General features: G+C 47.1%; 1 protein-coding gene and 1 long non-coding RNA gene across 21 annotated transcripts in view; one reads left to right on the top strand and one right to left on the bottom strand.

Moving 5' to 3' along the window:
- The window catches only part of Aopep (aminopeptidase O (putative)), a 293,876-nt gene that overhangs the window by 196,310 nt on the left and 69,928 nt on the right, over nt 1-27,638 (top strand). For 13 of the 20 annotated variants that reach the window (XR_012440576.1, XR_012440577.1, XM_074052594.1 and 10 more), the window contains exon 11: nt 8,044-8,104. Coding sequence is in view for 14 of the 20 variants with exons in the window: in XM_074052594.1 (XP_073908695.1) it covers nt 8,044-8,104 (61 nt within the window). In the remaining 6 variants the exon portion in view is untranslated. Of the gene's footprint in view, nt 1-8,043; nt 8,105-19,531; nt 23,224-27,314; nt 27,407-27,638 lie in introns of those variants that run through there. The other 7 variants (XR_012440580.1, XR_012440575.1, XR_012440579.1 and 4 more) reach the window with 2 other exon arrangements.
- LOC141415597 (uncharacterized) lies at nt 4,918-27,462 on the bottom strand. Its single transcript, XR_012440581.1, has 4 exons — nt 27,082-27,462; nt 20,110-20,247; nt 7,087-7,212; nt 4,918-6,688 (listed from the first exon to the last, which is right to left on the bottom strand). It is a non-coding gene; the product is annotated as an uncharacterized lncRNA (long non-coding RNA).

Raw genomic sequence — 27,638 nt, 5'->3', positions numbered from 1 at the left:
ACGGGGCTGGGAGAAAAGGCCAGGACACTAGGTTCTCCCAACTTGTTCCTCCTAACCTGCCTGAACGTGAGCCCTAAAAGTAAATGTCCTAAAGCAAGTTTTCTAATGACAGCTTTGATATTCAGGTATTAAAGGAGGACATCTTGACCAACCAGACGGTTTTGGGGTAATATTACTCTCCTCCATACTGGCCTGCAGTTTTGTTTTTATGTAGCCATGGAAACGAATCCTTTGACATAGGTGTAGTGTAGGAGTCATGCAAGGCTAGTCACCTACATGTCATAAGCAATCTATACTGGGTGTCTCAAGCATAAGGTATTATGCCACCAGGCTAGGCCTAGGAGGTGACATGCAAATTCAGGAGAGGACCCAGGGGCTGTGGAGATTTTTTTCTAAGCATTGAATTGTTGGCTTGCCTATCCTGCTTAAACTTTCACATCTTCTACCTTGCATTCAGAAAGGCTCAAGGTTCCCTATTGGATGCATCAAACTGTCGTCATTAGGCTTGGTTTTCTTGTTTTTGTCTTCTTTTCTTTTTGCTCTTGCAGTGCTGGGGATTGAACCTATGGGCTCACACATGCTAAGCAAGTGCTCTACCACTGAGCCACACCTCCAGCCCATTTTTTAAAAAAGGTAGAAACACACACACATAAAGCAAATCAGCGCACCACACAGAATTAACATACTTGATAAATTCCTTTGATCCCACCTCTCTGTGTTCATGCCTTTTGATGGTGAATGAAATCTTACCCACAGAGATGGCCTGGGGCCCTAATAAGTGGGTAACCCAGAGGAGCTGTGCCTTGTTTCAGAAGGTCTTAAATGTTCCAGATTTCCATCCTTTTTTCTTTTTAAGTGGAGGTACGGGTTTTGCTCACACAAAAAATCGTGTCAGATGCTACTGTTATTCTTAAAATCAACGCTAGCCTGCAAGATACATATTTCCCCAGAATAACATTGCAGATCCTCTGATAGAGTGGAGCAGTTTCCTTAGGAACTAAAGCTGAGAAAAGAAGAGTAGACTCAGTGTGTTCCTCCTTAGCCTGTTTGCCATGGTGTGTTCTGAGCGGTACCTGTGCATTCCTTTAGAAGGACTTCCTAGGGCATTCCTCTATGTGATTTTGCGATTTTCACTGAAGCCCCAGGGGTTTTGAGCTTGAGAGGTCTCTCTTTTAATCTTCCTCAGAAGGTTGTGGGGTTCACTTGGATGGCCCCTGAGCCCTCTGGCTCTGGGGGACCCGCATTTTATCATTGCAGATATTTATTGAGGCAACACACAGGGCCCACAAAGAGACTTTTGTTGTAATTGTGAGAGAGCAGCATCCTGTATTCATGGTGGCCACTGACCACCAGGCACATACCCTTTGCTAGGGCACTTAATCCTGGTTAGGATCACGTTCTGCCTTGTAGGTCTAAGGTTCTTTTTAAAACTCTCCTTAAAAGTTTAAGGCAGCTTCATTCCTACACTGAGTCTACGCCAGTGTATCAGAATACATTTTAAAACTTAAACCTCTCCTTGCCAGCCAGCTAATCTTAGAATCTAGTTGGGTGATTGAAACGGACTGTTAGCTCTCTTACCTATGCAACATGTTGCACCAATTTAAGCTAGGTCTGCAAAGGCCCACACCTCCCCCCTGGAGCCTCTAACCTGTGGCCCTGGCTGCACACTGACCCTTGGGCACATCTGTTAGGCACACGAACCACTCAGACCAGACCGGTCAGCTAGCACTTCTGCGTCACACTGCTTCTGCGTTGTCCTCTTGCTCCCACTTACTTAGCGTTCTCTGCTGTGCATTCCCATAGCCAGCTTTGGCTTGCCACTGGGGCAGAGTGGAGAATACACCCACACCCAGCCCTCAAGAAGCTTCTGACCAGTTGCTGCAGACACAGGTGAGGCAGGTCATTAGAGCCAGCGTGGGAGGTGCCCCGCAGGGTCTGAGTCCTGGGGCACTGACAGGGAGCCCATCAGTCCTAGCCTTTGGCACACAGGTCCCACTGCACACCTCTAGTACTGGAATACCACCAGCAGGTCAGAAAGACACCTCTGGGACCATGTGGAAGGAGCCAGGCGGCCAGGGAGAAACCACTAGAGCAGTTCAGCAAAGAGCTCCTGAGAGCTGGCCTTATTTCAGAGGTGGTGCTATGGTGGTGGAGATGAGCAAAATGAACGGATCTGAGGAATAGCAGAGAGGCTGATGAGTTGTGACAGGTGAATGGATGGGTCAAGCATGTGCCTGACCTTTCTTTCTTGGCCTCTAAGTCACACTCTGGAGTGGCTTTGGAAGTGCAGCAGGGGCAGCTGTTTGTCCCTGGAATTGGTATAGAGGAGAGGGAGTGAACAGGGAAAATGTTTCAAGGGCCCCCCCCGAGGAGTAGCTGGTCCCATGTGCCTTACCTGCCAGTGTTCCAGTACCATCCACAGCTCCATCGATCACTGCGCCTGTGTGTTCATGTTGTGTGTTTGTTCTAATCCAGTACCTCCCCCACACACCCCAGGAGCTGGGGAGCACTCATTTTGTAATGTTGGAGCAGCAGTCTCCACATTCCACCCAAGCACAAATGCCTTCTTTTGATCAGGATGATACAGAGCCCTGCGTGTGCAGAACTTTGCCTCACAGGTAGAAAAGCAATCAAAAAGTTCATACAGACTAAGGTGTACTCTTGAACAAAGCCATTTGCCATTTGAGGCCCTGAGCTGTGAGGTTCTCAGCATGTCCTCCGCCACGGACCTGTAGTACTGTCCAAATTCTCTAGGTCTCATTGAGTTCCTGTGAAAGTTGGGGGGTTCTCTCATCCAGAGGCACTGACAGAATGTGATCTTTAGCATCTCAAGAGGCTGAAGACAGGAGCCCAGAGCGATAAAGACATCTCACTCGATCAGCAACAAGTTGATGGGCACACACTGCAGATACAGCTCACGGGCAGCTCCCCATCCTTGTCACCTGACCTCAGAAACCAACCGAGCACACATACAGCCATGACACCCCCGTTTTCATGCAAGTCTGTGTTTATTTCTGTTTGCTTTGACATCACAAAGAGAACCGTCGGTCACTTTCTCAGCTTTAAACACAGCTTATTTTTCTAGCTGGTATCATACCAGGGTGGCCATCATATTCCGTCCCCTGCTGTGTTAACTAAGTGTGACCACATTTATAACCCAGTGGGACAGGAGACAGACACTGAAACTCAGAGCTGCCCTGTTGGATGTGGGAGGGCAGCAAGAGAGCAGCCAGCCAGAGGGCAAAACCACCTGCTGTTCCAAATCCCCAGGAGGCTGAGGAGCCCGCCTGGCCTAGGTTTCAGTAATGAGGCGAGAAGGGTATGCTTACCAGTACATGCATGGTGGATATGCCGTCTTGGGTCTGTGTACTTTGAGCTCTCTGTGTAAAATCAATTTCCATAGTGATCAGACATGCAGAAGAGTGATTTCCTGTAAGTCCTGGGTCCTGGCTAAGTGGAAATGCCTCTGCTTGTCGGTTGTGATTGTCTAAGCCACATGATCTCAGAGGGAAAACATGCACTGCTGGCTTAAACTCCCAGAGTCTTCATGTGAGAAGTCAACCTTCCACTAAGCCACTGCTGTACGTGCAGGCCCGGACAGGATCGTCCCCTGCACTGCCGGCTCAATAATTGTGATCAGAACAGCCCAGTTACACATACCCTATTTTTTTCCTGAAAAGTAAACATTTCCATATGGCTTCTCGTCATTTCCTTAGGAGGTTCCTTATTGTCTTGTTTCAGCAGCTTGCCTTTCTCTCAGCCTATCATTCCACACTCCCTAGACCTACTTAGTGTGCTGTGATGTAGGCTTAGAGACCTGGATTTTTCTTCTTTAACCCCTGTCTGCACTGACTTTGACCAGAATCCTCCTATACTGCAGTTTCCCCATCTGTTGAGGGGGAAAAAAAACTACACCACACAACAATTGAGACCTACTCACAAGATGTTATAAGCAATGAAGTGATAATGGTTATAAGATGCTTTGAACCTTTCCAAAGGAAAGTGGTCAGAAAACACATGTTCTCTGTAGTCAAGGGAGAGTGTTTTTCACTCCTGGTTGGTCTCCCCATCTCTTCCAAAGTGTAATTGATGGGCTGACAGACACCAGTCAGAGCAGGAGCCAAGGCACCTTCGGTGGGGGATGGGTATGGGGCTCTGCTTCTGCAGGCTCATCTGCACCAACCAGAAACTGGCTTGTTGTAAGGCCTGAGTTTCATAGGCAGCATTAGCTCTGAATCCTGGCTCTTCAAGTAGCATCTGTGTAGCCTTGGATAAGTTCCTCAACCTCTCAGAACTTTTACTTGTTCAGCGCTAAGATGGTGAGAATGATACAGGTCTTGCACAGTTATGGTAAAGCTTAGAAGAGATTTTGTCTGTAATGTCTGGTAGAGAGTGAATACCTGCTCAGTAAACATTAGTTAGCGATGGGTAAGAGGACTTTTGATTTGTTTTAGTGCCTCTGTGTAGTAATCTGTGTGTGTACGCAGTACTAAATATGGCAGAGCAGAATTTGCCTTACTACTTGCCCATGAACAAACCTTCAGAGGGGGACAGACTGTGGCCCAGGCCGATTATATGCAGCCACATGTTTCCTCCGGAAGTTGTCCTGCAAAGGTGGACGGGTTGGTGGTCCACATGCTACCTTCCAGTCTCCGACAGATGTGAGCCAGTGCTGCCTTCTGTATCCTCCCCACACTCCACAGCCAGCTAAGTATGTTCAACATGAGGGTGTGATTCATACCTGTAATCCCAGTTCTCCGGGGGACTGAGGCAGGAGAAAAGATTCAAGCCCGTCCTGGGCTACACAGTGAGACCCTATTTAAAAAAAAAAAAAAAAATATATATATATATATATATATATATTTATAATTAATTGTGTTTAGTATATAATTAAACACATTCGGTAGCAGCCTCCCGTGCGGTCTCCCTGCCTCTGGCCTCTTCCTCCATTATCCTTCCCTGTCTGAATTGTCCTGCCCTTATTCCACAGTCACCCCATCGTGTGCCTCCTTACCCCATGTCTCTGCACCCTGGCTCAGGGATGTCTCGCTTCTGCTCTCCTTGCCTTGTTTGTGCCTTCCTTCCATTTCTACTGTCCTGCCTCAGCCTTCCTCTGTGACACATTCTGCGTGTGGCCTCCTGTAGGAGTCCCTCCTAATGCTCCTTGCGCTGTCCTCCTTCCTCTGTCCCACCTGAAGCAGGTCCTCCTCCACCCCGCAGAGCCCTTGTCTGTGTGTGTCCCTCATTCCCTGGGTTTTCCCTCCTCAGCTCTCCACAGCACAGGCCCCTATAGGCTTCCACTGGGTGTTTGCCTCACAGAGAGGTTGGCCTGTCTTGGCTGTTGCTGGCGAGGGCTCTGGACCTCCCTCAACAACATTGCAGGTCTCATTCCCAGCCCTCCTCGTTCCTCTTAGAGGAGTGTCTTTAAGTGAAAATTCCCCTAAGGAATTTATGTTCCTGTCCTCATATCCTCTCCTCTGTGCGATGCACAACAATTGTTGGCCTTCTTTTGTAAAATCACTCAACTTTGTCACTCCTCAGATATCTCTTCTTCAGAACATTTAATCCCGGTTCCCCTCACCTCCCTCATGGCCCAGTGTGCCTGTCCCTTTGATCCTCACTCCTACTCCTTCTATATCCATTCTGAGCCTGGCCTCTTTCTCCTGGGTTATGGAGGCTTCAGGAGACCCGTTTTCCTGACCCACCACACACAGCAAATCTCAGCTCAGAAGTTGGCCTCCCTGGCTTTCCTGAGGGTGACTGGGATGGGTGACACGAGTTTTACCCACAGGAGTGTCCTTCTCTGTCTAGACTCCTATCTGGTCTCCTACCAGTAAAGGATATTTTCATACCTGTGTCTAAGGAAACTTGATAGTGCTTTATTTTCAAGTGAAATTTGTGACACTGGCAGGTAAGACCAATTTTTATACTTTGCATGGAAGACAAGACTACTAACTTGAAGGCCTGTTCTTGTTTGGAACAAATGTAGACTACTCCCTGCCCCCATCTGTCACTGCATACGCCATGGGGAGGACACCTCATCTGGTGGTGGGATGAAGTCCCTGCCCTTTCCCCAGAGCAGCCCAGGGCTTGGGCAGGGTGGTGGCTCAGTACTTTCCAGCATGCCCATCCTGACTGGGGGTAGGGACTCTTTGTCCTCAATGGCCTTCTTCAGTGGGGCTTCTCCCTGCGTGGCCAGTCAGCCTCACTCTGTCCTGGCAGATCAGCTGTGCTCACTGAGGGAAGGCATTTCCGGCTCTCCCCCACCTTCCTGAAGTGCTGGGAGAGCTGTCTTCTCTCTTCAAGTCTCCCTGTCTCCACCACATGAACACACACATGCCGACAACCGCATACCCACTTGAGTGTGCACACACATACACTTCTGCTTGCACAGAGACTGGCACTGCTTAAATGACAATAAGTAAGTAGTGGGACAGCCCATGATGGTGACACTTAGCTTTCCCAAGAGGCACGTCCAGGAATTCCATTGGTTCTGGGGACGGGGTGGATGTGGAGAGGTAGTCATTGTCCCTCTGTCCTCCTGTGCCTTCTGTCTGGTTGTCTCATAGGAGAACATGATCAGCCATGTGAATCCAGACCCTTTCTTGGCATCCCTTTCTCTCCCTCACCCTAGATTTCCTATTTTCAAGTAGCAGTAGTTGCCTCCTGGAGCATCTGTTACTTTTGTCTTGCCATGGGAGAAAGAAAAGGAACAGAAAGTCAGTCAGCTCCTCCCAAACCACTCCCTCCCTCTCTCCCTTCCTCCTTCCCTCCCTCCCTCCCTCTCTCCCTTCCTCCTTCCCTCCCTCCCTCCCTCTCTCCCTCTCTCCCTCTCTCCCTTCCTTCCCACCTTCCCTCCCTCCTTCCTTCCTTCCCTCCCACTGTCCCTCCCTGCTACCCACACCACCCATGGCGGGCAGGGAAGGGTGCACTTGGCTTTCTAGCCCTGAACATTACAGATAACACTGTACTTTCCACAACTTGTACAATTCCAAAAGGGGAGAGGTATGTATTTAATCTGCAAAATTTAAAAATATTCAGTGCTTAACAACTTGGAAGTATCTTACTGGGAAAAACCAGTCTTACCCTTAAAAGGAGTAGTCTTTGTGTAATGTGTTTTCATTCGTTCAAATCAAAAGTATCCACAAGGGATCCTTTTGCATACCAGGAACTGTTGTATGTATAGGGACTGAATCTCAGGTGGCTTCCATCCTGTCAGGAGACAGCAAAAGTCACATAACTAAATAAGTTGCAGTGGCAAAGTGTGCTCGATGCTGTGACACACAGGATCTGGAGTTTGATGGGTGTTTCCTACACTTGGGAAACCTTGCTTCACCTGAGAGGGGGACCAGGATGCCTTTGTAAAAGCAGAGATACTGTCATGAGGAGGAATTGTATTGAAGGTAGTGGAAGGAAACAGGTGTGCTTAGTAAGCTGAGTTAGCCAGGGAAGGCAGGAGAATGCATCCTGAGGTCTGTTGGCCCCAAGTATATTGGATACTTAGTCATCTTAAGGACCAGACAAGTCAACAGGTCATGTAAGCAAAGGAATTTCAGCTGACATAACAGACAATCAGAATGCCTCACATCAAGCAGATCTGACAGGGGCTTTTTGGAAAACAGACTGTGGAAACCATCCATTCCATGCATCTGCCACTCTGTGGTCTGACCACAATGGCTGCCGCTTGCTCACTGCAGGCTCATGTGTCGGGTTGCTGCCCTAGCTGCTATGATGTTCAGATTTCATTTTGCCTCACTGCTGTCCAGGAATCAGCCAGGTCTGCTGTCTAGGAATATACCTTACCCTCCCTGCCATGGTTTTCCCAACCAAAACGTTCTTTGGATAGTCGTAGCAGCACTTGTTACGTGTTCCTGTGAGTGCGTGCTTCCCACGTGGAGGTGTCCCCTCTGACTGCAGAGAAGGTCCCTGCCACACTTTAACCCAGAGGACAGCTCCTTCCCTGGGAGGTCAGTCAGGGCAGCATTCTATAAAAGCGCTCTGTCACTTTTTAACCCTTTCCTATCTGTTCTTTTGTTTCTACAGGTTAGAGTTGTCTGTTGAAAACATCTTCCAAGACTGGCTTGAGAGTTCTGGAATACCTAAGGTACCCCAAGATAACTGCTCTAGGAGAGTCAAGCTTACTGTTTAGCTTGTCGGTCAGCACGATAACTTTTTAATATGTGTATATAAAAGTAATGCCTTTACCGAGCCAGAGTATCCATAAGTGAGGAAAATTCTGGGCTCTCCCCCCACCTTCCTTTCAGCCTGCCGTTGTGGGGTGTGCCTCTGACCACCAGTGCAAGTAACTGTTCTGCGATGGATATGACAGTAGCCCTTGCACTGTGTGTCAAGTGAGGTGTATATTGTGGGTGGAGTTGGCAGGCAATAGTTTAATGCCCTAGTGGGTGGAGTGGCTGACCTCCTGCTCTACTCTGTAGCCACAGCCAAACAGGTGAGGTGGTTGGCTGTGGCTTTCTTCTGCCTTGTTGCACTCATGGTTTCCTCACTTACTTCCCTTGCTCCTGTTCCCCTTAACTTCCTTCCCCTGCACGCGCGAGGCTTCTGCTTCAGGCTGGTCTACATTGTACACCCGATGACTCAGGTCCTGGGCTCGCTCCCCCTGCAGACTGCACCCTCTCCTTCCTTTCAGTCTGCAGCGAAGGAAAAACCTTTTCCTGGCCAGCCCTAGCCTGTGGTAATCACCTGGTCTAGCATGTCCCTTCTAGTATTATGGGTGAGGGTGCTGTGCTTCCGGGGCCTACTGGACAGCTGACCCTTGCAAGAGCCTGGCACCAGGGCAGTCAAAGGACCCCACACACCTGGAGCTTTCTCAGTCTGGGCCGGCCCCAGAGCACCTGCACAGCAGGCCTGCTCGTTTCTGGTTTCATGGCTGGTTGTGGGAGCTCCCCTCGGGAGTGTCTGTCTGGGACCCGTGAGATGAAGGAGGGGCTGTTCTCTGTTACTTTTCATCCCTCCACTCATGTCTTTGTCCTTGCCCATCTCACAGGGTAAATGTCTGTCCCCCAGCCAGGGGCTCATTCCTGACATGGGACACTCCCTTCAGTTCAGGAATGCATGTCACCTGTGAAAAGTTATTTGTTTGGCCTAGTCTTTCTGGGAGCAAAAAAAGAAACAAAACGAGGCAGCAACCAGGCCTGGGAGGTGGTGCTTGTGACGCGTGTGTATTATGAGGTCCTGTGGTTTCTGTGAAGGTGACTTCCAAACCCGGCCACTCACTGAGTACAAAAATCCAGGGAGAACAAGTGAAGGTCTGTCTGGATGTGGCTGGCCAAGCCTTGCCCTTCCTGTTGTAGACAGGGTGGGGCACTTCATTCTCTGAGGCTGTCTGCCTGTGTGCCTATCCAGGCGATTACAAGGCCCCCCCGGGCATTCTTGGTGTGGCTGGGAAGCTGGGAAGAGTGCAGAGCTCTGAGAGCCAGCTCCCAAATTTCCTGGCCTGGAACAACAAGGCCGTTATTTGCATCAGTTCCTCCCTTCAGGGAGGAAAAAGGAGAGAAAGAGCCTTTAATCCCGTGCCCAGAGCAAGCACACCCGGATGGGTGGTGGGTCTGGGAATGACCCTCACTCCAGCAGGCTGTGTCTTCTCCCCTGAAGAGGAGGGGTTTTGCCACCAGCATGAGGCTTTTGCTTCTCACTGAAAGGGGGAAGACTTACAGAGGGACAGATTTGCAGAGGCCTGAGCTGTATATTTTTTCCCAAGGTCCAGTTGTATTAGTGACAGCTTATAGCATAGATGGGAATCATTACCAGAAACTGATGAGACCTGCTGTCAGAACACCTAGGTGCCATGAGGCTGACTGGCCTCCAGTGGTCTTTAAGGCCCAGCTGGTATTTCCCTGGGTGCTTAGCCATTCAGTAACAACAGCACTGGACAGAAAGATCCTGGCTTAGCACACGCCGCCACCCTGAGAAGAACGGGGGCACATCCTTGCATTCCTTCTTTGTGTGACTGCAGTGACTCCAGCTCTCAGCCCAGTCCACACCCTTGAGAGTCTCTTTTGTTTCTACTTCAGTGAAGGGCTCGGCAAGAGCCCAGGACCCTCCAGTTGCAGGGGCCTTGCAGTGAATGGGACACCTTGTTCTCTGTCCCCATCATTATAATATAAAGTTACTAGCATGCCTGCCCCAGAATGACAACCTGAGCACAGAAATGGCACCCATGCTCTTTGTTCTCCTTCAGAATTTCTGTCCACCAGAAACCAAAGTCATTCATGACAAAAGAGCCACGTTCTTCTGGTAAAGTTTTCATTCCACAGATCACAGAGGCTTTTTGTCTTCTCCCAGGAAGACTTGCCTTGTGGTGCCTCAGTTTTCCTTTGTGGACACACTGAATGGAAATCATAAAAAAAAAAAAAAGAAAAAGAAAAAACATGGAAATGGCTTCAGCAGCAACAGATGTGAGCATAAGCCCTGCAGAGCAAAAGCGATCAACCCACCCCTTTCAGGAACACCTGTACCCCAGATAATAGATAACACATGGTCTTGGAAGAGACTCAGAATGGATTATGCCTTCAGTGAGTGGTGGTTTCCTTCCACGATGGTTTTTCTGATTATGGGAATATTACATGTTTACTTTAGAATCTGAAGATTTTTGTAAGGAAGAAAGGAGAAATAACAGATTTTTTGAATATACATCCTTTTGGTTATTATTTTAAATATGCACCTACATATTTTACCCTTCCTGTGACAGACCTTGCTCTGCCTTTTTAAAAGTAAAAATATTATGCTGTGTATAGTAAGTTGAAACAATAGCAGAATATAACACATAAAGGCCCTTGCTTGCCTTCAGTCCACTCACTCCCGACATACCCGCACCTGACCACAGTTCGCACACTTTGTGCTATGAGGCACGTAGGTGTATGTCCCTTTTAAACAAAGTTGGAATTCCATCATCCGCACTGGAGTTTTTCATTTGAGCACATGTCTCGAGAGTTTGCTTTTTCCTTAGTATAACTGAAGAGCAGTCGTGGCTTCCCAATGGGAAACCATAGCCCAGTTTTCCCAGCCTCCCCTCCCCCACTGCTGTCCCAGGGGATTGGGTACAGGACTCCTTGTGTACCAAAACAGAAAGAAAGTCCCTTACATAAAATGACTTAGTATGTACCTGTCACCCACGCACTCCCTCCCATATATCTTCAATCTCTGGGTGATTTACATTGCAAGTGCTGTATAAGTAGCAGTTACACTGGCTGTCTAGAAGTAACGGTAAGGACAAAACCTTCAACATGCTCAGTGTAGTTTTTCTTTATTTCTTTTTGAATATATGTGTGTGTGTGTATTTTTTGGTGGGTCTGGAGTTTGAACTCAGGGCTTCATGCTTACAAAGCAGGTGCTCTACCACTTGAGCCACACCTGTACTGTAGTCCATTTTGCTCTGGTTATATTGAAGATGGGGTCTCTAGAACCATTCGCCTAGGCTGGTCTCAAACTGTCATCCTCCAGATCTCAGCCTCCCAAGTAGCCGGGATTACAGGTGTGAGCCACCAGTGCCTGGCACTTTTTTTTGAGTATTTTAGAGCCACTGCTGGTTGACTCTGTGGACTCAGAATCCCTGGGTATGGAGAGCTAGCCAAATATTATTTCTGAGAAAGTTGTACATTGTATTATTTTGTCAGCTCCAAAGATTTGTATTTCTTTTCAAGCCTGGCCAGAGGTTTCCTCATCCCAGATGCACATATGTTTCAATCTTGTTTTAAAACATTTATATACAAATGCACTAGAGACAACATTTCCCCAGGCAGCCTCCCTTCTGCACTCCTTTCTTTAATTGGTACAGAACCACCCATGACTCCTGTCTTTGATTTCTTCCCTAAGTTGTCGGGTCCTGAAGTCCTCATGCACACTTAATCAAGTTTCTGATCATCTTTCCTTTCCAACATCTCATCATTTTTTTCATTGTATTTTGACTGGACTAGTGCAATAGTTAATTCATCTTTTAGCAGCCAAGCTGTATCAATGTCAGGTGGCCTTCCCAAGCTATAGCTCAACTCCATTTTCACTAGAGCCATTTTCTCCACTGACATTGTACTCTGAATATTCTTTGGCCTGCTGATCAGTGCTACCAGCACTACTGGCTAAAACTACCTTGTTACACCTCGTGTCTCACCAGAAGGCATGCTCTCAGCTCTGCCAGTCCCCAGGGGTTGTGAGCGTCACCACCATCCTTTGCACTCTCTCTTCCTTTCTCTGTTTAGCAGGCATCGCATCCTGCCCTGTGTCGTTGCCTCTGTGTGTGTGTGTGTGTGTCTCATATGTGTCCTGTCACACTCCAGAACTGGGTGTATGTATCTGATTCCTCCTTCTGGTACTTGCTGTTTCAGCCCTTGCACACAGTGGGTGCTCAGGGTCTTGTCCTGTACAGTAGCCACAAGCTACCCATGGCCGGGTGTGAAACACATGAATATATCTAATATACCTGAGCAGCTGAGCCTTAAATTCAACCCTCATTTGTTTAAATGTAAAATCAGGAGTCTGCTCTTGTTTGAAACAACTTGGATATGTGAATGAATCTTCTTTTCAACTGTGGACTTTATGAAATACAGACAACAATCCAAACATTGCTGATTAAAGTTTAGCATCTGAATTGAGATAGAATGTGAAAATACATCAGATTGAGGAGCCATGCACAAAGAAAGTCAGTGGTGCTGAGTGCAGTGGCTCACACCTGTAATCCTCCTCAGGAGGCAGAGATAGGGATGATTTCTATTTGAGGCCAGCCCAGGCAAAAAATTAGTGAGACCTCATCTCAACAAAAAAAGCTGAGTGTGGTGGTACACGTCTGTACCCCAGCTATGTGGAAGACACACATAGGAGTATTACCGTCCAGACCAGCATGGGCAAAACCCATTAGATCCTACATGAAAAATAACTAAAGCAAAAAGGGCTGGGCATGGCTCAAGAGATAGAGCACCTTCGTAGCAAGCATGAGGCCCTGAATTCAAACCCCAGTACCTCAAAAGGAAGGAAGGAAGGGGGGGAAGGAGAGAGGGAGGGAGGGAAGGAGAGAGGGAGGGAGTGGAGGGGAGGAGGGAAGGAATGAAGGAGGGAGGGAGGAAATGAAGGAAGGAGGAAGGAGGGAGGAAGGAGGGAAAAAGGAAGGAATAGAAGGTGGGAGGGAAGAAGGGAGGGAGGAGGTTTTTCCATTGTTGAGCACAGAATATTTTGGATGCACTGCAGCCCAATATGTACAAAGCTGCTCCATGTGTATGGATTTCACATCCTCAGATTCCACCAATTAGGAATCTAAAATATTTTTAAAAAAGAAATTACTTCTGCCAGATGTGGTGTCTCACATCTGTAACCCTAGTTACTTGGGAGGCAGAGGTGAGGACAGTCACTGTTTGAGCCTGGGCAAAAAGTTCCTGAGACCCTATGTCAGCCAATGGCTGGGTGTGGTGACAAGTGCCTGTCATCCCAACTACACAGGGAAGTACAAGTAGGATTGAAGTGCAGGCTAGCCGAGCATAAAGCTAGACCCTATCTCAAACATATCCAACACACAAAGGCTGGGTGTGGCTCAAGTGGTCGAGCACCTGCCTAGCAAGCACAAGGCCCTGAGTTCAACCCCCAGAACTGCCAAAAGAAATCAGTAAAAGAGAAAGAAATTGCTTCTGAACGCAACCACATACAGACTTTTTTCTTGGTGTTATTTCTTAAGCAGTGCAGCCCAACAACTATTTACACAGCACATACATTGTACCAGGTGTTTAAAATAACATAGAAAGGATTGAGGGTGCCTAGGTTAAGCAAATGCTACCCCACTTTAATAAGGCACTCAAGCATCCTCAGAACTTGATGTCCACAAGGTCCTGGAGCCAGTGTGCCACAAATATCAAGAGGCCAACTTATACCCAAGACACCATATTATTAAGTTGATTCTATCTGTGATTTCTTTCTGAGGACAGCAACTAGCCTGGGTGTGGTGGCACACACCTGTATCCCAGCTCTCAGGAGGCTGAGGCAGGAGGATTGTCAGTTTGAGGTCAACCTAGGCTACATAGCAAGACCCAATCTCAGAAAAACCAAAAACCACCCAAACAAACAAAAGTGGCAGCTAGAAAATTTAAGGGACACATGTGGCTTGTGTGCATTCCCACTGAGCAGAGCTGCTCTAACGCTGTTGGTGAGATTAAAAACTGAGTGCACAACGCCTTAAAATCACCCACTGACCAGATCTACCTGAAGTCATGCCTTGTGGAATGTGGGTAAGATCCACAGACCCTCTTCAGTTTTCTGTGACAGCACAGAAAGGACTCACAGTGCACATTCCCAGGCAGTGACCTAATCCCAGCCTTGCTTCAGCTCTTAGTCTCAGCTCCCAGGCAACTCATTTCCAACCAATGTGGGTGAACCTCACACCGTTCTGTGCCTACGCTGCTGCTTTGGAGGAAGTGCTCTACGGCAGCCAACCAACGTCACTGGCAGCAGTGGCTGCAAGGACAGTGAAGATGGTCAACAGGCCATCCACGCAATGTGTCCTGGAAATGGTAAGATCCACTCACGTTTCCAGGTGGCCTCCAACTCCCAGGACTTAGAACAGCATGTATTTTGTCATCCTGGGGAATTGCCTCGTCTTTCCAAGCAAACACCTGCAAGTAGCCAAAGGCCACATGAGCAAATGGTAGAAACCCATGTTACTGGGAAGACACTGTGGTCAGGAAACAGGAGGCCTGGGAAGATGGGCTGCAGGAGGCTCCTTGGTGTAGCCACCAGGCTTTCGGCACAGGGAAAGCCAGCCACCTTCTCGGGAAAATAACGGTCAGGCTTTCGTCAGTAACTGTATAATGTTAGCACATAGCTTTGAGGGCCGTAGGGTACTGAACCTCAGAGGTGTTTACAATAATTCTACATTTAATGCTCAGTCAAGAAAACTGAGACTGGATGTTTTGCAAGTTGCACCAAAAGCTTGTTTTTTCAAACTGGATGTACCATAAGCTCTCTGATTCTCTTACATTAACTATAGCAGTTGTCAGAAGTGGGACGCCCTGGGGCTCCTGATAACTTCACTGTCGTTTTGTTCAGCTCACATATTCTAAGTTGACTGAGCGGCTTGCAGAGGTACTTGAAGATGTGCCCCTGGGTCCTCTGGCCTCAGAATTGTGACTATCACCTACTGATCACCAGCCCCCTGGCCCTTTGCACAGGCTCTTCCCATTGCCATACTCAGCACAGTCACAAGAGACACTGAGAGAGTTTATCAAACCTTCTCACTTGGAGCCAAAAGCTATGGCTTAGTACTCATGTTAGTTTGTGAGGGCTGTATAATTAAATGCCACAGGCGAGGTGGCTTAACCAACAACAGAGATTTATTTTCTCATGGTTTTGAAGGCTGGGAGTCCAAGATCAAGGTGTTGGCAGGTGCAGTTTCTCCTGAGGACTCTCTCCTTGGCTTGCAGCTGGCTGCCTTCTCACTGCATCTGTCTGTAGTCTGTCCTCTGCATGTGCATATCTCTGCCCTTACCTCCTTTTTTTTAATGAGGACACACGTGTATTGTGTGTATTCCCACTGAGCAGAGCTGCTCTAATGGTGTTGGTCAGAAGAGAGGGGTCATTTCCATTTGTGGAAGCATTTGAAGCTAGTCCTGAAGATTGGGAGGTTTGGACAGGTAGGCATGGGAAGAAGGCCATTATGGCAGGGAGAGCGACAAAGCCAAGGTTTGGTGGTGGAAAACTGAGTGTGCATGTGGGAACCATATCATGTAGAGCCAAATCTCAGTGGTGGAAGCTGATTAGTGTGTCGGAACCTTGATCGAGGCTCAGTGGGTGGTGGCCAGGCCCCAGGGAGCACTCGGGAAGCAGAATCCCCTGAAAGAGGGGTGGGGGGCTCCCAGTCATGTAACTCTACTCAACTCCCACCCTGTCCCCTATAACACCAGCCAAGGCCATTCTGCACCTGAGTGATAGAAGTATGAATATATTTTTTAAATAATGGTAAAATCCACAAGGTGATTACGTTTTGGTTTCAGTTTGGAGCATGATCTTTGCCCTGTGAAGAACAGGCTAACAGTCACAGGTTTTCACGGAGAGCAGATCTGTGAAGGCAAGGCTCAGCTGCATTACACAGGGACTTGAAAGTGATGCTAGGAGGTCCCACAAGGTTCTGGAGCCACCAGAGGTTTTAGGTGGAGGGACAGACCTGAGTGGCAACTTAACAGTATGACCAGGTGATCACAGCTTTGCCTGGAGAGATAGCTCCCTGGGAGAAAGGTCACATCCTTCCCCTGTCAAAGTGATGAAGTAATCTCATGGAAAGAGAGGAACAGTTAGCCCAATTTTTGCTCCTTGGTTTTCACTCTGAACTTGCATGTCCAGAGCTATTCATTTACACAGATACCTTTTCAAAATATTAAATACCTGGCTGATAGTATCTATCCATAGAGCACATGCTGTGAATCAAGGGTCATCTCCATCGCAGGTGCCCTCAGAGGAGCAAGCCTGAAGCCAGTGGAGCAAGGCCAGATCTCTGTGACCCCGGCGGCAGGCACACTTGTTGTATGCTGTGTGCTGTGCCCGGGGACCACGCTGACCCCTGTGCTGCAGGTGTCCCTGGTCACCTGAGAGGACGGAAGCTGGGCTTTACTTTTTGTATGTGTCTTCCTTTGTGTCCGCAGACTCTTGAATTGTCCTCAGGTTTAAAGCCATCCTTGGCATGGGTGGTGCTGGGAGAGCTTTATGTTTCTCTCCCCACGAGGCATTTCATAGACTTACAATCTTACAATCAAGTGTCCTTTGTGCACTTACCTCCTGTCCCCCGGAGGGCTGCTGCATGAGAGGCCTCCTGAGAGCCAGCCCTGTTTGTGACTCCGTCCCGTCTAACCAGGAGCACAACACTTACAACCGAAGGTCACTTTGTCCTTGGAAAGTGGCCACTGTCACTTCTTTTTAATTTTTTTATTTTTGAATTATCACACAAGAGGGAATTTCATTTTGATAATTCCACACACGTATACAGTGGGCAACTGTTAATTCTAATTCATATTTTGATGGGCAGGCTCAGAGGCTCATACCTATAATCCCATCTACTTGGGAGGCAGAGATTGGGAGGATCATGGTTTAACACAGCCTGGGCAAAAAGTTAACCAACAAGCTGGGCATGGTGACATGCTGTATGGGAGGCCTTCGTAGGAGGATCCTGGTACCTAGGCTGACAACAGTCAAAAACTATATGACCCTATTGAAAAATAGCAAAAGCAAAAGGGGATAGAGGCATGGTTCAAGTGGTAGAGCACCTGCAGCAGCAAGCCCAGGGCCTTAGGTTCAAATTCCAGTACCTCCCCCAAAAAATACATTTTGAGATATGAATAAAAACAAGCAAAATATTCATTTGTGCCTGCTGGTTAAGTGTCCCTGGAGGGAAGGCGCAGGGCTCCAGGTTGCTTTTTGAAGGATGGGAAAACCTGGGGCCCAAATGTTCCAGAAGGAGCCTCATTTTTTATGCTGCTTTGTATTTAAATCATTAGAGTATTTACTGCTTAAAAAACAAAACAAACAGAGCCAGCAGTGAAACGTTTATGAGAAATTGCCACCGTGACTGCTGCATATTTTGTAGCAAAACATCGCAGCGTTCCTTACATCAGGGAAGTAGAGCGCATTTGGGGCTGGGCTGATCAAACCCAGATGCTCTCCTAAAATTATATTCTCGGTGCATTTATATGTCTGTTACAAAGTGTGCTACATGCTAAAAATACTTTCCTTTGAGGGCCGAGGGAACTCTCAAACCACACTGAGGGATGCACAGATCAGATGGTTTTTCTTAAGTGCATTAAGGACATCCTGGTTGCTATTAGCCCTGACTATACAATACAAGATTATTTATGCCAGAAAGCTTCACAATTCAATTCTTCTTTAATTTCAGCAACTTTATTGGCATGAAAATGCGTGACAGGGAGGCCAAAGTCAATATATCACAGTTCAGGGCTGAGACTCTGGGGCAGCAAGTGATAACAGGATCCATTGGGAAGTCACCTGATGTCTGAGGGCTTCATCTCACTCTCTGTGGTCCTCCTTCCTTCTCCCTCAAGGGTGCATGCTGTCACTTTTCATACTCTGCAGCCTAGCAAAGATGCACTCCCCTTTAAGACCCTGCCCAAAGTCCACTCCTGCAGAGTTCTCACAGGTCTTTCCTTGTCACTGTCGCTGTTTTTGTAACTAAGCCAGAGAGTTGTACTTTTTAACTGAATCCCTTTCTCCTCACTGGTAGAGCACCCCACTTTACACTCTGAATCACAAGCCTGTATTTTATTGAGTAGGCTTTGTGCTAGCTGGAATGTGCATCCGTCCTTCTAGTCACAACTAGGAGAAACCTAGGAGATAAACCTTATCATTATGCCCATTTTATAGATGAGGAACCTGAATGTTAATTATTACACTGGCCACAAACACACATGGCTATGGTTAGGGTTTCCACTAACTGCTGCTCATGGTGCTACATTCAGAGAGCAATGTAGAAATACCAAGTTTCATTTCATGATTTTGTTCATCTGTTTGTTTTGAGACAGGATATCCCCATACAGCCCAGGCTTCCACTTGCCTCTACTTCTTGAGTGCTGGGATTATAGGCATGTGCCACCATGGCTGGCTTCATTGTATGGTTTCCTGTAACAACAGTTCGCTTGTTGTTTTGAGTGAGATGGGACTAGGGATGAAATTATTAATTCTCCTTTACAGTAAGACATATGAAGAAAGGAGAAAGAGAACTTGCTTCCCACACAGCCCAGCCAGCATTGGATGGCAGTGGCTCACATGGGCCATATCTCTGCGGGCTCCATTCAGGGCATCCCATCCATGAGGATGTCAAGTCAGGCTTTTTACTATGATATCACAAGTCAGTTATTTTGAAACCTGTGGAAGTTTTTACTTAGGTTGGAGATAGCAGCAGGCTTTTTTCTCTCAGGGGAGGGAGGATGGGAATTGGTGTTGACTGCTTTGCTATACTTTATCCTTCCTACACTGCCTCATATTTCATGCTAACCACAGCATAAGCTTGTGTTACCTTCACACCCACCGGGCCAGGACAGGGGTGCCAAGGTCTCAGTTCTCAACGGCATATCCCCCATCGCACCGGGGCTGTGTAGAGGACAGTGAAGCCACATTGACAGGACAGCACTATGACAGCAACAGCTTGTCTGGTTTTATGTTAGTCTGATTTCCAGTGACCTTGAACGTCAGAGAACAAGGTAACAGCAATAAGGAACACTCACCTGGAAGGCAAAGCTAAAACAGCTGGTAATATTTGCACTGTAAATTAAGGCCCATAATTCTAAAATTAATCAGAGCGGGGGTGGGGGGGTGGTAGCTCAATGGCAGAGCGCTTGTCCTGTATGCACACGGCCCTGGGTTTGATCCCAGCATCACTTTTTTTAAAAAGTCAGAAATAAGTAGAAGAGAGTTAGGTTCAATAGAGTCTAACATCCTGACGTTCCCATAAATGTAAATTAACTGATGGATTCTTAAATCTTGACTGTCAGAGGTATTTATGATAAGTTTAATACAGCTCTCATGTCCTTTGCAGCTCTTTTCCATCTATCACACTGGTGAGCACAAAAGCTGTGCTCTGTGCAGGATGGCTGGGTTTATCCCTAGTAGAAAGAAGTTATGTCTGGTATCTGAAGAAGAATGAGTTTGCTGCTTGGCTGATCAATGCTGGATCAAGTTCACATTCCCCAGCCCCCACCCTCCCACCTACACATGCCAGGGGTGGGAGACAGCACGGAGAAGGAGGACAGGCCCTTGTTTTCAGAGAGATGTGAGCCTGAGCTGTCCTAATATGGACACAGCTGGGCCTGGGTAGTGTTAAACACTACCCAGTAGACTTAATCTACTGTGGGAGAAAACGTCACAGGAGGAGTAAAAAGATTAGCAGCCAATTAAGTCTGCCCTTCCCATGCTTTTCCTGGAGCACTGTATGGAGGTGAATGCTTGGTGAACAAATGTTCTGGAAAATGGCTCTCTCCCGTACATTACCTGTACCCCGCCCCAAAGATGTAAATTGTGGAGGATGCTACTTTTCTTACTCTGTGTATGTGTTTACTTCTTAATAGTGGGAGTATGACTCAGGCCCATTCTTCTTGCTTGCAAATTGTGACTTACTTGGGGCTCATTTGGAAACTAGATGACAGGCAGTCCAGTCCGAGTGCAAAAAGTTGCGACACTCTCCTCCTGAAAAGGTACCGTGGAGCATGGATCTGTCCATAGGCACACATTTCTGGACACCACAATCACTCCACCCTAGGAAGTAACAGGAAGGTACACAGATGTGGATATGTTTGTGTGTTCACTTATTGGCTCATACCTGTGGGAAGGCATCTCGTCAGAACAATTTTCCTGAGAGCATGCATGCATGTGTGTGTGTTTCTAAATAAGGGAGCCATTTGGTTGGAGCAGGCTGCCCACAACTCAAGGACGTCAACATGGGTTGCTTCCTAAATGGCAGAGTCCCTTTTGTACACTGCCTCGGTCTTTTCCCTCAGCGCGTGCTGTCTCCTGATTCTCCTGCAGTCTTCCCAATGCAGAATGTTTGTTTCATGGAAATGGGTGGAAGCCATCAGTATAATTAGAACATTTCCTGCACTGCTTGTGTGTTGATAGCATTTCAGGTCAGCACTAAAATCAGGTTCCCTGAAGTCTAGGAGCTGAGGTCTTTTCACTCAGGATCTAGGATTGTATTAACATAAACTTAGAAAAGACTCTAAACGGTGAAATGTCTGTTCATCCTTTTGGGAAGTGCTGGAATCTTCACTTATTTTAAGTCTGTGTGCAGCTTAATTCACAGCTCCGAGTTTATTAGAAGCATAAGCTTTGGGAAAGGAATCAGTTCAACAGCCCATGTGCCAAGGGACTTGTCATCATAGAGCACTGAATGTGGCCCTCATCTGTGTCACTGGCCTTCAAATTTAGACATCTTCCAAACAACTGCAACTTCTTTGTAATAACCCATTAGAGACGAGCATCATCAGGATGGCTCCAACCAGTGGTTCCCAATGCTGGCCAACGTTGGAGTCCTGGGGGAGGGCTTAACAATGACCAGTGCCGGGTCCCACTCTTGGAGATGGTAATCTAAGCGGTCACCCTAGCATGCATGGGGTCTGTGCCTCGCTTCCCACACACCATGATTCTAATTAGCCATCAGGGTGAGGGTGGAAGTCTGCACATGTGATTTTATATTTCACCTGAGAAAAACTCTTTAAGGTTATGATGGCCATGAATGTCAAAGTCCTGTGAAGAGTCACAGTCTTACAGGTGGAGAAGGGACATGCTAGTATCTGCTTTCTAAAATGTCTCTTTTATGGTATGGGATTATATTTTGTGGGCTGTGTTTTATGTGGGGTTGAGCGGATGCACATAATGAACAAATATTTTAAAGTGACATGGTCACTCGAGATGCCCCTATGCCATTCTGCTGGTGTGAAAGGGCACTACCTAACAGGCAAGCCATGGGATACATTAAAGGTCCTGCTTTGAGACTCAGTGTCTGTAGGTGGGACTCTGTGGCACAGGCGAGCAGTCTGTGGGGGAAGCACTTTGTAAACTGCTTCTGGCTGCTCTCGTTCTAAGGTTCTGTGGCCTGCCCTCCAGCTTGTAGTAGTGTGGTAAAGCCACTAGTCTTCATTCTAGTGGCTTAGAACTTCCTGCCCTAAGTGTGTCATGGACATCATTTATCTCCAGAACTCTACAAGAAGAGAGGCTTAGCAAGGCCACACAGCTAATGTGGCTCCAAACCCCGAGAAGCCATTCATTTGGTCCTTACATGATGCTGCCTTGTCCCATGCATTTCTTGAGGTCAGGGATGGTGTCTCACTCCTTGTTGGCACAAAAATCTGGTGCCCTGTTTTACAGTAGGTACCCAAAGTTTGTTAAGTGAATAACCTATCCATTTGTCCAAAGAGGACTTAAGGAAGCTTCCAAAGTAGATGAGCATAGCATAACAGAACTAAACTCAAAGTGAAGCAACCTGAAAATAGTGGCTAAGAATTAAATTAGTGTACAGTAAGCACACCTTGAAGTCCCTTTCCTGAGCAAGGAGGATTCCAGAGTACAAAGCTTTCTGGAAGAGGGAAGAGGGGTCAGGTGCAGTATTGGCGAAGTGAAGACAGACCAGTCGCCCTAGCCCAACTGTTCTGATGTTGATACTGGGGAGAAGCTTCTCCTGTAGGCCCTCACAGAAAATTACTAGCTAATGTAATGAACAGCCCTCTGAGCCATCCTTTCGGAAAGCATCACAGTGTGTTTTATGAGGCTGTTTCTTATAGTGCACCTCCATAAAGGATGATGGCTTCTTACCAGAACCTATATGTGATAAGAGAACGTTCACAGAGTACCCGAAAGACGAAGTCCAGAGCCAGCTTTATGGTGGTCTGGTTTAATCCAGGAATAGATTTTATCGTATCCAGGATAGGAGTTTGGGCGGTAAAAGAATCTGTGAAGCTCCTGAACGTGTGTGTGTGTGTGTGTGTGTGTGTGTGTGTGTGTGTGTGTGTGTGTTTCTTTCTGTGTGTCCATCTCTGTTTGTGTCTGTGAGCTATATTCCCCCCTAGGGAACTGACAGCACAAGTAGCTTTCGTCAGCTTCTCAGACAGGGTCAAGAAATGGAAGAACCTGGGCTGGGAGAGCTTGCCTGGCATGCACGAGGCCCTGGATTCAATCCCCTGCAGCACAGAAGAAAAGAAAAAGCAGGGAATGAAGGACTGATTATTGAGAGTGTTGTTCCCTCAGTCAGGGTCTGAGAGGCTTGTGAGCAGCGGTGAGCTCGGGGCCATGGTAGAGAGGACATCCTGTGAGCTCCACTGCACAGCCCTGAGCTTCAGCAGTCAGCTCAACCTAGCTGGGATCCTTTTCCTTTCCAGAAAATTATGCTTTAAAAGGACTTCCACTAGGAGTGCCATTTGGCAGAGCCAAAATTCTCTTCAGAAAGAAACTAGTCTTCATTGTCACACAGATGCAAAATGGGAAATGATATGAATGACATACAATTTTAAAATCAGCCAAAAAGCAAACATAAAGGAATATTGCATTTAAAAAAACTAGAACAAAATTTAAAGTCATGCCAGGTGCCGGTGGCTCACGCCTGTAATCCCAGCTACTGAGGAGGCAGAGATCAGGAGGATCACGGTTCAAAGCCAGCCTGGGTAAATAGTTAGAGAGGCCCTGTGTCGAAATACCCAACATAAAACAGGGCTGGCAGAGTGGCCTAAGTGGTAGACTGCCTACCTAGCAAGCTTGAGGTCGTGAATTCAAACACCAGTACCACCAAAAAACAAAAAATTAAAGTTACAAGCATCTGATAACTTTGCTGTTAATCTGTACTTGTTATTACAGCTTAATCAAAACTTAATATTTGCCAGGCTCAGTGGTGCACATCTGTAATCTCAGTTACTCAGGAGGTAGAGATTGGGAGGATTGGGTTTGAGGCGAGCCTGGGCAAAAAGTTAGTGAGACCTCCCCCCCATCTCAATCAATAAAGTCAGATGTGAGATCACATACCTGTGATCCCAGCTATGCAGGAGGCATAGGTGGGAGGATTGAAGTCTAAGGCTGGCCCCAGGCAAGAATGTGAGGCCCTAGCTGAAAATAACTTCAGCAAAAAAGCACTGGGATCATGGCTCAAGTGGTACAGTGCCTGCCTAGCAAGTGTGAGGCCCTGAGTTCAAACCCCAGTACTGCCCCTCACCCTACATAAATAAAGTTTAATTTTCAGACCTGTGCAGACTCCTGCCTTTTTCTTTTTCTTTTGAGACAGGGTCTCACTATGCAGCCCTAGAATTGCCTAGGTCCCTGCTGGGTTTCCTGAGTGCTGGGATTACAAGTGTGCCATCATAGACTGGGGTAGCTCTGTGGTAGGTAGAACAAGCACTTGCCTTGCTTGCAGAAGGCCCTGGCTTCCATCACCACAAGAAAACAAGTGTGTGCCACCAGGCCTGGCACAGTCCCTACTGTGTAATTCACCCAGAATATATGTTGGTGATAGGACCGCAGTGAAAGTGCCGGAAGCTTCTGGAACCCTCTACCTTGTTTGGTATTCAAAGGTCTTTTGGCTTCTGAGAGTGGATGGCTTTCCCTCCGCTTTGCCTGGGGGGGTGCAATTTGCTGTGTGAGGCTGTTTGAGATAATTAAAGGGCTCCCCTGTTTGCCCTCTAGGCCTTCCTGTTGACTGGGAAGGAAGACAAGCCTTTCACTCCTCTGAGCCCTGTTTTCTAAGTGGAAGCGCATGCCATGTTAGCAATGTCAGATTCCCACTAGCACTCTTCTAGTGAAAGGAGCTAACTTCCTCTTTCCCTGAAAAAGTTAATCAAAAAAAAAAAAAAAACAGAAAAGAAAACTGAGATTTTTCCCTACAAAAAATGCCTTTCTTTTAAAGCAATGACACAGTCCTCAGCCTTTGACATTGTCTTCTGCTTTTATAAACTGCTGTGACAAGAAAGGGTCTCAGAGCTTCCTTTTTAAACTTGAGGCAGTCTACAAGATAAAATCCAAACAGAAAACATCTGTTTTTAAAAGATGGCCTTTAGTGCTTCTCCCTCATTCTGAAAGATGCTACGAGGATTCCAAATTTAAAACCTTCCTCCATTTCTCCCAGCCTCCAGTTATTGGTTTGAACCCATGAAGAAAGGAGGATGTGGGGAGGCTACAGAAGAAACTTCAGATTGTGTTGACCACAATCAAAAATATTGATAGGTTTCCAGGGTCATGCAAGATGTCAATCCTTCCTTCTAGATTAAATCTAGCTCCTAGCACCATTTGGAATATAATTTTAGTGATTACTATATAAGAATCTGTCTCACTTCTGTTTTTACTTTTTTGAAGTCATTTTAGAGCTACCCTTTTTCTTAAATGCACAATTCTATGCTCTCTTAACAAATGAGGGTAGTTTAGCAGTGAAACAGGCATTAATCAGAAAGTGTGCATATTAAGTCTCCTCCTTGAGCTTTCAGGTGCCATTTGTTCCTTTCTACTTTCATTGCTTGTTTCAACATTTATTGAGCATCTACTATGTGGAAGGCACAGTTTTTAGTGACTGCACGAAAGTCACCATCAAAAGAGCCAGGATCTCTTCCTTCCTGGAGCATGAAGCCCAGTCAGGGAGACAGACACTCCCTAAATTAACTGAGAAACAGCTGTAATTCACAGCACAGAGTGAACCCCAAGGAAAGCCACAGACTTCAGTTGGTAATTATGTATCACCTCTGGGCACTCCACTGTAACAAACGTACCACCACTGCATTTTGCCTGATGCCAGGTGTTAATAACATGGAGATCCATAGGGGCTGAGGCACAAGGATAACTACTTGCTGCTCACTTTTTCTAGAAGCTTAAAGCTGCTCTAGAAAATAGACTCTTGGCGCTGGGCCCACAGCTCAAGTGGGAACTCCTGGGTTCAACCCCCTTGATTAAAAATAAAATTTTAAAGCACTCTGAAAGATTATCACTGGAAAGGATACAGGCAGGATGCTATTAGAAAGGAGGGTGGGGTGTCACAGTTAGGACTGGAGAGTGAGGAAAGACCTTTCAGAATGTTCTTTCAGGTCAGAACCAGAGGACAAGGAAGGGCAAGGCAGGCAAAGTGTTCTCAGTAAAGCAAAGCGCTATAATTGGAGTATCCTTCGTAAATATTCTGCCTCCTCTGTGGAGAACAGATTGTGGGGTGGAGCAAAGGGACAAACGGAGGGGCACGTTAGAGGAAGTTAGAGTGGATTCCAACTTTTGCTTCCCACTGGACAAAGCACTCCAAGAGCAGAGTGGCAGTAGACCGTCCCCTTTGTTCAGCCTATGCTAGAAAGCTGGGAAGTAGGAGGAAAGCAGAAGTGTCCATGCAGCACCATAGGGGTTTCCAGGTCGCTGTTCCCAAGGTCTTTCCAGTGGCTCAGTGGGATTTATGGAACTAAGAACTCTGTGTGTGTGTGTGTGTGTGTGTGTTTGAGACTACAACCAGATGAAAATTATAAGGGGTTAAAACAAAACAAAACAAAACCCCTTCAAGTACCATCCAGCCCTAACAGATTTTCATAGAAGTCTGAGTAACATTTAATTTGCAGTAATTTTCTCTATTTCTATTACTAGATTGTTGGAATTTATTTTGTTTTTTACTTCTTCTAAGACAATAAGCTGAAAAAACGTTGTAATTCAACAAAGAGTACACTTAACAGTCCACTGTTCTAACTTATCAGTACTGACCAGTTCATCCCATCATTTCTAGCGGCAAGGCAAGGATCTCTTAAGAAAAAAAAAATCTACTGAGTAAAAGGACAGTCAGCCAAGATAGATTTCTATTGATTCTGGAATGTTATTAGTAGCATGGAAGCTTGACTAGCTCAAAGTTCCCTTTGCATTTTTAATTAAGGAGCTCTGTATTATCCACCTTGTCATTTGTTAATTTTTTAAAATCTGCTTAGATACATGTGCACCCAAGATTTCCAAAGCATTGACTGTTTTTGTGCATTTCTTTTATAGCTGAAAAATTGCATATAAAAAGCCTTTAGCAAATGAAAATGCATTTCGTAGTACTTAGCTAATGACACAAAACGGTTAATATAATCCTGTATATTCCTTTTAAGACTCAGATTTGTGTGTGTGTGTGTGTGTGTGTTCCTGGAAACACAAACACTGGGTTAAGAATTCCCCGCTTAGCAGATCTGTTGTTTATTTTAGGGAATAGACATGCATCGTTAGTGTAAGGTTAAGCAGTCCAGTTATGAATATGGAACGAATGGATAAAATAAAGTTTTCCACTCTGATGTCTCCATTAAGAAGCTCCTCTTTGTGTAAAATACTCCATGGCAAAGTTGCTTCTATTTAAAGTAGTGAGTTTGATCTTGGCTTTGATCTAAACCTTTTGATCTTGGAAGAGGGATGGAGTAGCAATAAAGTGAGGGCAAGACAGATTTTCTTTAAAGAAATGCGATAAAGTTAAAGGGATGGTCAAAATCAGCAAATATCATAAGTACTGTCGGACTTCCCCCGGCCCGGCCTCGCTGGCAGTCTGGTTAAACCAGCTTCTGATGCGGATGGGAAGAAAGGGTTTTGGGGGTTGCCGGAAAACTTGGGTGTAGCGCACACTTTGTAACTTACGTGGACTCTTTCTCTCTAATTACGAAAGTGGATGGATTCTCCCTTTTAGTTCAGCGCGTTGCAGGTCCTGGACACTGGGTGTGCGCGTCTACGCCGGCCGCCGGGCTGGGCTTAGGTCCCGGGAGGTCACCTGCCGCGCCCGGTGTCCAGAGGGACCAGAAAAGCGTGTACCTAATGGCGTCTAATGTGTTCCTGGAGAACACTCCATTAGGAAAGTTGCTTCTCATCCCCAGGGGCCGCTGGGCGCGGGGGCGGCGAGTGTCTGCGGAGCCCTTCCCGGGGAGCGGGCGGGCGGCACCCCGAGCCGGGACGCGGGGACGTGTAGGTGAGGCCCGCGGGGCGCGGGGTCCCGGAGGGAGGCAGGAGGCTTTCCGGAAGAACAATGCGGGCGCGGGCGGGGCGCGGGCGGGGGCAGCGGCGGCCTATACCTTTAAGGCAGGCCCCGCCCCGCGCCCCCGCCCGCGCCCCGCCCGCGCTGCGCCTTAGGTGTCGGGCCCCGCGGCGCGTTCGTCCTCGGCGGGCCGGGGCCGGGGCGGGGCACCTGACCGTGCCCTTGT

This window comes from Castor canadensis, chromosome 13 (genome assembly GCF_047511655.1).
Source record: "Castor canadensis chromosome 13, mCasCan1.hap1v2, whole genome shotgun sequence".
NCBI classification, from domain to species: Eukaryota; Metazoa; Chordata; class Mammalia; order Rodentia; family Castoridae; genus Castor; species Castor canadensis.
This window is presented reverse-complemented; position numbering and strand designations above follow the sequence as displayed.